Source organism: Fulmarus glacialis, unplaced genomic scaffold (genome assembly GCF_000690835.1).
Source record: "Fulmarus glacialis isolate BGI_N327 unplaced genomic scaffold, ASM69083v1 scaffold16416, whole genome shotgun sequence".
Lineage (NCBI taxonomy): Eukaryota > Metazoa > Chordata > Aves > Procellariiformes > Procellariidae > Fulmarus > Fulmarus glacialis.
In genome coordinates, this window is record NW_009219040.1 from 130056 (window position 1) to 141671 (window position 11616).

At 38.1% G+C, this 11616-nt stretch overlaps 1 protein-coding gene across 1 annotated transcript in view; it reads right to left on the bottom strand.

Annotated features, from left to right (window-relative positions):
- DACH2 (dachshund family transcription factor 2) overlaps positions 1-11616 on the bottom strand; it is a gene marked incomplete at its 5' end in the record, with an annotated part of 101817 nt that overhangs the window by 45856 nt on the left and 44345 nt on the right. Inside the window, one exon of the mRNA XM_009580240.1 lies at positions 10067-10147. Coding sequence (XP_009578535.1) covers positions 10067-10147 — 81 coding nt within the window. The remainder of the gene's footprint in view (positions 1-10066; positions 10148-11616) is intronic.

Sequence of the window (11616 nt, forward strand, 5' to 3'; positions counted from 1 at the left end):
CACAGCTGCCTTTAGCCCTGTAAATTCACGCCCAAGGTCCCTCTGGCCACATGTACGTTGGCTGTGAAGCTTAACTTGGGTCCTATTTGGAGGATCTGAGATAGACCGTAAGCCCAGGAATGACGGTACTCCCTGGCTGATGGTCTCATAAGCCCCAAATGGAGTGCCACTTGAGAGACAGGAGTTCTGTTTTCAAACCTTCGGACTATTGGTTTGGGATTATTTAGTAAAGGAGTTTGGGGAGGGGAGAAAAGACACAAAGCAGCCCAACAGTATAGCTGATAATGCCACAGGCCAAGGGACCTAGTTAAGGAGCCTGCTCTTACGAATATTTAATCACTCAGATGATGTGGAACAGCTTTAACTGGAGGTAGTGTGACAGATGCAATGCAGAGACACAGCAGCCTGAAAGAGGCTTCACTTAGGAGAGGAGATTCAAACTCCTGCTACAAATTGAGGAGTTTTGAGAAGGAAGTTTACTTCCCACAGACTACCCCAACGACTGCGGGTATCCCAAATACAGCAAGGCACTGCTATCTCTCCTTCCATCTTTTTATCAATCCTAAGTACCTGCTACAAGGAGAATATTCACAGCTGGAAATCTTCAGCAAATGTAAGCACTCCCATCTGGTAGCAGGCACCAGCCTCCCAGAGTGACCCAGGCAGCCACTCTTGTGGGCATTTCCCAGCACTGGCCAGCTTGCTGAGATAGGTACTGGTAAAATGTTACCGCTAGGATAAGAATGATTATGTCCTCCTTGTTATTCTCATTCTATTATTTCATAACTTACTGGGTTGTATAATGACTGTATAATGATAATCTCACAATCAGTCATTTAAGGTTTGTTTATCCTTTTGGCAAATAAATTGCTCCTATGATTGAGGTAGGTTGAGAGGAAAATTTTAGAGACATTTTAGAAACATGACAACTCCTTGATTATTTTGCACATTGTTTTCCCCACTAAATTCATTTATGGAGAATATATAGGATAACAACATGAATATGAAAAAAACTTGAATACAGTCAAGAACAAAAAAAAAAAGTAAAAAAAAGTTTCCAGGCGTATTTCTATGTAAGTGTGGTTTTTTGTGTGAGGACAGGAAGGTTTGGGGTAACATACATAGTATGCATCTAATTTACTTGCTGGTTCTTACTCTATCTCACCCATGCATCTACTTGCTACTGTATTAATAAGAATTATTAAAAGAACATTACAACATAAATACTGAACTTGTTCAGAAGTGCAAGGAGTTTCATGGAAAGAATTAAAAAAGGGCCATTTTTCTTCAAAATGAAGTGCTTGTTTTAAAACAGTTGGAATTATATTGATTGCTTACTATTGTGGCCTCCCACTCTTTCAGGTACAATGCTTAATTTCCAAAGTACAGCTGATAATATGAAAAAGCTACTAATAGAACTGTCCATCCCCAGAAATAAATATGGCTATAATAAACAAATACCTAACACAGTAAAGAGTACTATAGTGGTGCCCTCTGCCCCAGCAATCGAACATGAAATCTGATTTCCTTGAAATTACAGCCTGAGCGGGCTGTGGTCCGGACCTCCTTATGTTCTGCAGCCCCAGTGGCTTCTGAGTTCAGTATATGGGTCATATCAGCTCTGCTAACAAGGTATCATGTAACTTTATTGATGTAATTCAATGCAATGCCTGAAATATAATGAACACACTTATTCTGGTTTCATGACTACCTATTTCAAGAGGATAATCTTTTTCCACTTCCAATCTGAGGTTAGTTCACTACCTTCTATGTCCACTAAGGATTTATTACTTTTTATTATCAGGAGTATTTGTTCTAATGCAGCATGTACACAAACACTTTGGAGATGCACATAAATGTTTTGTTCTCAGCCTTCCTGTCACCAGAAACCTCTAGGCAGCAAGTCCTCCTCAATAAGGCCATCTTAATGTGGCTTTTACAGAAAAGGCAGACACACTCCACAGATCTTAAGATATTCAAAAGATCAAATTAGAAAGAAGTCCTGAATACATAAAAATGGTACAGAAAATACCCCCCACCTGTGCTAGGTATGCTCCAAGGTCTCCCCATAACTCATGCCTTCCTAAGGCCGCTGGCCGAGGAGCACAGCATGCAGAGCATCCCCCTGCAAGCACCTGCAGCTCTCGAGTTGTCCTCTTCTCCAGAAATTAGGTTATATAAAGCAAAGTCCACTGATGCTATAAAGGCTGGATTTGCTCTTTGACAGCAGGAGCACACATTACTGTCACAATCAAGAGCATTTTTGGTCCTCCCTGTTCTTGACTGAAACAAAGGTTCTGGAGCCAGGGCCACAGCTGTGACTCAATAGTATTTCACTGATACGTAACATCCATCTATAGGCAACATGACAAACTCTATCAGTAACCCTCAGAAAAGAAACCTATATTTTATGAAGTGCAGCTTCTATAGATTTCTTGAAGGTCTCCCTCAGACACAAATATCGCAAAACTTACCAAATCACCAATTAATAATTTTGTCATTAATTTAAATTTTTATCCGTTCACTTACTTTGGCTTAAATCGAACGCATGAAATACGCCAAAAACATCTTTTCTTATAGAAGACACCTGTACTGAAAGCAGAAATTTCTGGCTTCTAAGTAGTTTCCTACTGAAGAAGTGTTTGATGGTAGTCTTTGTTGTTCTTGCTAGGAACGACATGTTTTTTTCAGTAACACATACTGTCTGTACAAACAAAAATTTCAAGCAGTGACAGTTGAAGACTTACTGGATGACTTCAAACAGAGGAGAACCTATCCCTTCCCTACATGCATGGTTGCACACTTGGGCACACAAATGCACAAACACAATTTCTCAGGAGCAGGTTTGGTGCTTATGGCTGGCTCAGAACACAGACAGGGGGAGGCTGAACCCCCGTCAGCGTGTTCCCAGAGATCTCAAGGATTTCTGTAACATGAGAAAACCATTCAGCAACCTTTCAGGATGCATATTTTTCAGATCTTACTGCTCGTAATGAGGACTGAAGGCAAACTTATTAAATAACTCGTAGACATTAAGAATGTCACCAACTGGAGTTTTCAGGTTAATGACTTTGCATCAGAGGTATTATGAATCAGAGAATTCAAAGGGTCAGTTTTAATACAAGTGCTAACTCTAAGGAAAAGATTCCTGGGCGTAATCCAAAAGCTTTCCTAGGTCACTGGGTGCCAATCAGCAATTTTTCTCCCCTTTTTATGCCTTTCAAATATGATATAGCTCAATAATATGGTCCTACCTAAAACTCAATTCACAGTATTGGAGAAAAAGTGGAAATGGTAAACCCTGAAGAGACAACCTGACTTTGGAGAGTAGCTACCTTATTTCTGTCTTATTTCATTCTTATTCGCCAATTTTGCTCCACAGACTTACACAAATACCTTACTAAAAAAATTGGTCCAAAGCCTTTTCAGTAAAGAAAATGTCATTATTTCAGCATGTTTATATAGACTCATAATCTGTAGAGTTTAGACAGCAATACATTAAAGTCACTGAAATCTAATAAATAAAACGTATTAAGAAATTATATATCAGTGTAAGAAACTGTCTTGGTCCAGCTGCCAGGATAATTATGAAGCAGGTATTTTACTCTTCAGAAAAAATGCTTTCTTAAAAATGATTCTGTAAATGAAGTTCTAATATAAACTTAATGTAAAAGATGTGACTTTGGAATACTTCATGAATCTCTTTTGCATAACTGCCCTTGTATTTATAAATGCTTGAGCAATGGTTAAACACACAATCATAATGATATGAGTCTAGAATCTTTAAAAATTAAAGCTCTACCATTACTTTCTATTTACATATATTGTGAATCTAAGTGTTAATAAGAGTTTTCCTTGGTCTCATGGGTTTGGTTATTTTTGGATTGATTGATTGACAAAAGATCACATCTACTCTTAGGCCACCATTTTAACAGTTGTCAGTTCACTTGCAGGTTAAGTTTAACAACAAAAAAAATTTGTGGAAAAAGCCTTTACTAAGAATAGAGTACTGTGCTTCTTATCTTTCAGTATTCTCAGAGGATAGAAAATGTAAAAATAACTCTGAATTTTCCAGTGAACATTTCACTGCGCATGTCACTTAAGGTTTTTAGAAAAAGAAATCCTTGCAAGCTTTAAACCCATGTATTACTGCATCCACTGCTTATAAAATGACCCCTGGGTCTCGAATATACACACTTAGATACCAAAAGGAACATGACTTCACTTCTAATTTGGGGAGCTTTTCATGTATCTCAAGAGCAGATTCATGAGGACCTTCATGAAGAAAATTGCTTTTTTCTCATTATATCTTTAACATGCAAGTATTGATACGTCAAAGAAACAGCATGGTGAACATTTGAAGTGTTGGCACCTATCGTACACTTTGTATACATGCTGCGCGTTACAGCTTCGTATTCTTAGTTCTCTTTCTTATTCCTTGCACTCTCCATCTGGATGCTTTCAGATTAATTGTTGAAAAGTCCTCTCTCTGGAGGACACCCCCCACCACCGGGGCCTGTTGCTGTTTCAGGTGTTCTGCACCTGCTCGTTCTCCTCCCCTCACATCGCAAGTAACCCAGTCCTTTGGCAATGATTAATTTGAAGAGCATAAAACCTCTTTTCCGCTAATGAAATACAATAAATAAATATAGTTATTCTTTCATTACTGTAGTCTCTGGCCATCTGAAAATATTTCACTCAGATGACAGAAATGATGCAAAATTCCCATTTCCTTGAAGTAATAAGGGAAAGGTGTTCTTTAATAAAATGAAAAGGGATAGCTGCCAGATGCACAGTTTTGAAGACAACCGTCTACTGGAAACATGAGACATAGCCCTCGAGTCCAGATGTGCTCTGAAGATGCAGACAACTGGGCTAAAGGAGGATAGCATCACCACCGAGCAGCTCTGGGAAATTCAGAGCAAATCACTTTCTCAACAAATACAATCTTTATTTCTACTCAAAGACTGCTTGAACGATGGTTAAGTCTGAGGATACTGGTCATTTACAAAATTTTCCTATGAAATTTTACTCTGATTCACTTCGGGTTGAGCGCAGCTCCAGCGGCCCAAACACCCATGTGAACACCCGGTCAAAGCATGCCGTGGCCCGCCGGGGCCCACGCGTCCTGCTTGCCCCCTGCTAAAATCAGAGCAGAGGGGCAGGGCTGGCGTGTGCCCGGGCTCACCGGGGCTCAGGGCATGTCGCCGGTCCAGGAGGTACAGCACTGGCGCAGCCTGTGAGCGTGTACCATTCCTGCCTGGAATAATACCCAGTAGTATTAGCTGGGGAGCGATCTTCCAAAATACCAGGCTTTGGCCAAACTCTGTTCCTGGAACATTCCCATTGATTTCACTGTGGCAAGAGTTGGGCCAGTGCCTTTTATTACTCCACCCTATATATGAGGAGTTTGAAATATTTCTTGCCATGCAGTCAAACAGAATAATTGTACCAGCATTTAAATCTGACTGGAAGGCATGGCCAAATTCTTTTCTGCCTCGTTTAACCTTCCTAATGCCAGAATTCATATGGAGGTTTCTATAAAGCCTATACAGTGCCGTGTAAAACACAATCCCTTCCCATACAATGGAGATTTTTTCCAGGATATATACTGAAGCAGATTAATTTAAAATTTAGTTTCTGTGAGCAATTGTGCAGGTAAAATGTTACTGCTTAAAACCAGACATAGCAAGTAAGCACAATCATGAAGAATTTGTGTTTAAGTTTCTGTAAACATTTGGGGCTATGTTCTGTGGGGGATTTTATAACTCTTTCCTTTCACTAGCCATTTCAAAATAAAGTACAGGTTACTCTTCATATGGTTTTCACTCACACCCTAACATGGAAGCACAGGCAAAATGTTTGTGTGCCATAATGGTTAAAGACATTTGATAAAAATATAATAATGTATTTTGTATTAGGAAAAAAAAAAACTGCAGACCTATAAAGATGTTTGACTTTGTTGTCCTCTAATGTTAAGCCTGACCATACTTCCTAAAAAGATGATGAAAGGATGTGGAGTAATTGAGATTTAATGGCATTTCTCCTTGAAAAAGCTGAAAGGTACGGTCTGTAACTGGGCTCTAACCCCTCTGTGCTAAGACAGTCGCTACTTCTGTAAATTCTGCCCCACCAACATATGCAAACAGCTCAACATAACTGGAACAACCTCATATTAACTATCTTTTAAAGAAAAACTGTTAAGGTATATTCTCTTTAGCCCTAAATACCTTGAAATTACTGTGATGAGAACAAAGTGGCACATTTTTGTCTGGTGCGAAGATCACTTAAAATGGGACATGAAAAACAAAAATTGTGTATCCTGAGGGATATTCACAGTATTTGCCTATAATAATTACAATAACTTTTATTGGTTTTTCTGCTAAGATTTCACATAAGTAGTACTACTGCTAAATTTTAGTTACTTAATTTTCATTTGTTGCTATCTTAATTGTTACAGAGTGCTCAGATTTGTAAAGTTATATCAAGGTGTATAACACAAAAACATGTTCAATATATGCCTTCAATAATTTCTTTGTTGTTTGAAAACTTCCAACTTACAGCAAAGCTGGCATTTTATGGCCTGCAGAGCTATAAATCATTTTTAAAATCATGATGATATTACTCAAAACAGATGTGAAAACATATGTTTGCCACGGTTGTATAAACCGCTTACTTGTCATACTTAATAAATGTTGATACTTTTATTTTAACTACATTCCTTCTTAATAACTTTGAAAATCTTTTCCATGGTAAATATATTTTGCCTTAGTAAACGTAATGGCAGGTTTTGAAAAACAAAGGTCGTTCTGTATACAAATTACATATATTTTTTGCTGAGCAACCCAGCACAGATCACACTCTTCAGTGACTGTGAAAAACATTCAACATATCTGAGGTGCACCAGAGCCCAAAATAATTATACACAAGAGAATAATAAGAGTATTAGGAACAAAGAATCTATATGGGAGTGAGACAAGTCACTGAGGAATAAGAACACTTGTACGGGGTGACAGAAAGGCCCAGCACACATAGGCTAGGGATTTTCAGCAGCAAAGTATTGACTCTGTCCTACTGGTGCAGTCCAACAATTATTGGGTGCTTGTATCCTATAAAACAGAGATTCCAACTGGAAGTGTAATACAGGTCTGTCACACTGCCAAATGCAAAATCAGCTTGGAATTGTTGGATATACAATGTTGGTGCCTTTAAAATGTCAGCATTTGTCCCATTATGATGTCATCAAAAGGTTTCAGTTCTGGAGCCGTGGGATTACTTGAAAATTACATCTTTACTTGACAAAAAGAAATAATTTCTCATTCTCGTATTTTCAGAGAAAAACTTGACCTGTGCAGACCAAGTAGAATATCAGAAACATTACTGTATCTTTTAAATGATAATTTAAAATGTCTCATGATTTTGAAGCACTTTTTTCTGATGCAGGTGAATCTCTGAACACTAAGTTAATCCTAAAAAAAACCCCTGTAAGTGCATGCAGAAGTAACACATGTATAGAGACATATTTCCCAGTTTATAACCAATTGAAGAAGATAATAGTATGCAAAATGTAGACCAGGAAATGAATAAACCTATACAACTTTAATCTTAAGGTGAATTATGGTACACAAAATGTTAGCATCAGATCTTTACGATTTCGTACATGTTACAAGGAATGTTCAATGATCACAGGAGCCTGGGAACCCCAGGTGGTGGGGTTTAAATTATTTTCATGCTTTTTGGGATTTCTGAATTGTCTTTTCTGATTCTTAAACTGGATTCCTTCATCCGTCCTGAGTGACAGGACTGGTAATACCAATAACTACATGATTTGCATCTTCGAACCCCATAGGATATAGAATTGTTTCTCTGAAAAATTACTAAACATGTGAAACCATGCACAGTTCAACAAAATTAAAATCAACTACACTTTCAGATTTAGATTAAATACTCACCTATGTAATTACTACAGAAATGTAATTTTTTAATCTTAGGAATGAAGGTATGGTTGATAACTGTTTGGCCTCTGGTGTTGGTCCACAAACGCCAACAGCAGTCAAGAGGGAAGCATTTAAGCACGATGATCCAGACAGAAAATTATCTCAGAATGGCACAAAAGGGCTCTTTTGGGGTTCATGAGGAAAGTGCTTAAATACCTAGAGAAACCAGTGAACAGAAAACAGCTTCTTCTGCTTTCAAGAGGAGAGAGAGTTGAGTACAAAAATATAAAATATAGGAAGGAAGTTTCAGGCTCTTCCTACCCATAACTGTATCAGTCACAGATGTCTAAGGAATAGAGCTGAACATACAAAAACATGAATTTGCTCAAATAATTTTATATAAGTCTGGAACCACATGGCACATGGAGCCTTCAAATTATCTTGAGTAGCTCATAAAATTGTCTATACCTGCCTTTTTAGTTTTCTCAGAAAATACACTAAATACAGAGAGTTCAATCATTTACACAGGCCTAAGGTGTATGAGTTTGTCTGATTTTTACAGACAACCTAAAATCATCTCAATCAAAATATAAATCAGTTTGTGTTTTCATTTATAAAATGTTCATATTTACAGTAGACTTACAAGTACATCTAGCTTATGTTGTCTCCTCTTTTGGTCATGTGCTGGAATTGTTAATTTTCTCCATAGCAGCTAGTATGGGGCTATGTTTTGGATTTGTGCTGGAAACGGTGTTGATAACACAGGGATGTTTTTGTTACTGCTGAGCAGTGCTTACACTGAGTCAAGGCCTTTTCTGCTTCTCACCCCACCCCACCAGTGAGGAGGCTGGGGGGGCACAAGAAGTTGGGAGGGGACACAGCCAGGACAGCTGACCCCAACGGACCAAAGGGATATTCCATACCATATGATGTCATGCTCAGCATATAAAGCTGGGGGAAGAAGAAGGAAGGGGGGGACATTCGGAATGATGGCGTTTGTCTTCCCAAGTAACCATTACACGTGATGGAGCCCTGCTTTCCTGGAGATGGCTGAACACCTGCCTGCCGATGGGAAGCAGTGAATGAATCCCTTGTTTTGCTCTGCTTGTGCGCAGCTTTCGCTTTACCTATTAAACTGTCTTTATCTCAACCCACAAGTTTTCTCACTTTTACCCTTCTGATTCTCTTTCCCATCCCACTGAGGGGGAGTGAGCGAGAGGCTGTGTGGGGACCCAGTTGCCGGCTGGGGTTAAACCACGACAGGTCACTTCCTTCTTTTTCTTTTCCTTCATGTCTTTTTCACTCTGAAACCTTAATAACTCCCTCAGTATATGCCTTTGCAGTATGTTTCCAGTATTCACTTACCTTCAGCTTTCTTTTATTTCTTTAACTATATCCCATGTTCTTTTTTTTGCAGGCACTCCTTTTGTATGGTGCTTTCTGTACATACTGACAGAATAAACCTCTCGCCTATTAATAGGATTTATTGTTTTGTTATATTTGCAAGGAAACAAAGTGACTTCTTCTTCCTTGATGTGCAGCCACAGATGCCACACGCTCTCTGTCACTACAACACTTCCCCAGGGCCTACCTGCATACACCAACATATTCACTTTCTCCAGTACCCAACAACCACTGCAGGGAGAACTGAGCAGAGGAGACACTTCCCTGCCTACAGGGCAATCACTGCAGGCCAAACGTCATTTCTTCCCTTGCTGCCTCTCACGTGTGAGGTAATGTAGTATTATTAGAAACAAAAAATGGCTTATTTCCCTCACCTACATACCAGCACTAGAGTAGTTGTCACACACATCCACTGGACGCAAAGAAACAATACCATGTGATTAATCAAATATTTGCTAAGAACTTCATAAACAATTGAGTCAAAAGACCAGCAAAATATTAGCCCCATACTATATAAACAGAGAGAACCAAAGACCTGATTGTTTACACTTCCTAAGGAGAACACCATGTAAATTCACTCGATACACTATTCATTGCAATTAGGCACTTAGCTCTCTTAAATTTATAATATTATGCCATTGCATATGCAGAATACTAGAAAAAGGAATAAAACACATAATAAGTGTAATTAAGTGCCTGAGATGGAAAACAGTCTGTAATTTTACCTTTCTCCTTTTGTATTTTTTTTAGGCTGGTCCCAGTTTCTTGATCAATGAGTTCTCCTTCCCTGCTGTTGTTCAGCATAGCTAAAAAAATCAGAGTGCACAGCTATATAACACTGTCAGTAAAAAAAAGTCATAAAAGATGAAAATATTAAATTATATTTCCTCTTTGTCAATATTTTGGTATTTTAACATTTATTTACACTATATAAGTTCTAAAGCAATTGACCATTTTTATTGTCCATAATCAACCCTTTCACTGTCCCAGTTCAGCACTTAGAGCCAAGTAAAATATGCAGCAAAAGCAAATTTGCTCAAGTTGATTAAACAAAGACACCAAGATAGAACCCAAATTACTACTGAGATGAATGTGATTTCTTATGAAATGTTCATTAACTAATTAGAAAAGTACTTCACAGAAATAATTTTGGGGAAAAATACATTGAAGGATTTAAGTATTAGTAATTATCTATAAAGCAGCAAGCTTAATAAAAATACAGATAGACAGATAGTAACCCAAATTGATAGATGACAGCGAAAAAACAATTCGCTGTAGTGTTGAAAGAAATTCTTTACTTAACACCTGCAAGATCAGGTGAGAGGTGTTAAGTTTATGATTTCAGGATGTCTATTTTCTTTGTTCTTATTTGATTAAAACATTACCTTCTCTGCAATCAACCAATTACAGAATCTAGTTATTCCATTGAAGACACTTGTTAAAAACGTAATCACCAAATTTTAGGAAAAGTTTGTGGGTTTTTTTTCTGAAATTGCAAAAGTAAAAAAAAAAAAATATATATTCATATAGATACAAAGTATATATACGTATCTTTACAACAGCAAGCGTTAGACTTCAACACAGAGAAATGTTTGGTTCAACATAAATAAAACCTACTTTTCTTGAAAAAACTTTTAGCACCATTTCTGGAGCCCAGAGGATTGCAGTGTGTGCTACTATTAATAAAACCAGTTACAGTAGCTTTCAAAAGCTACAGTGAGGACAAAAGCCCCTTTTTCACTGTTGCTAAAGAAAGTTACGTTTCTCGTCCTGTATATTTCTAACCCTATTTTACATATGAAAAAGCTGAGGGCAATCTACTTTCTAGTCTCTGCCCTGTGTGTGCCTATGTTTAGGCAAAGCAGCTTAGGTTCCATTGACTAGTTTGTGTAGAGCCAACTGTGCTGTGTAGTGCCATGGTGCTGCTGCATGGACCAGAGTCAAAACTGCAAAATCCCAGCAAGCAGCTGCGTAGTTATTTAATGGGAGTGGAGTCTACACTGACTTACATAGACTGCACTGTTTTTGTAGTTTAAATCTAGCTCAGCAATGCCGGCATAGGCTCCAGTCACTGTGAAGACAACAGTGTTGACATACACTGACGTGAAGAGATGTTAATTGACTTGCCCTAGATCCCTCTTGGAAGCACCAAGAATGGGATCTAAACTTCCTCTAGACAGAATTAGCATTTTAAACACAAGATCAATAATGCTCAGCCTGTGAAAGCTGTGGTGGAAAGACCAAAAAAAAAAAAATCAAAAAGCCCTCAGCCTCA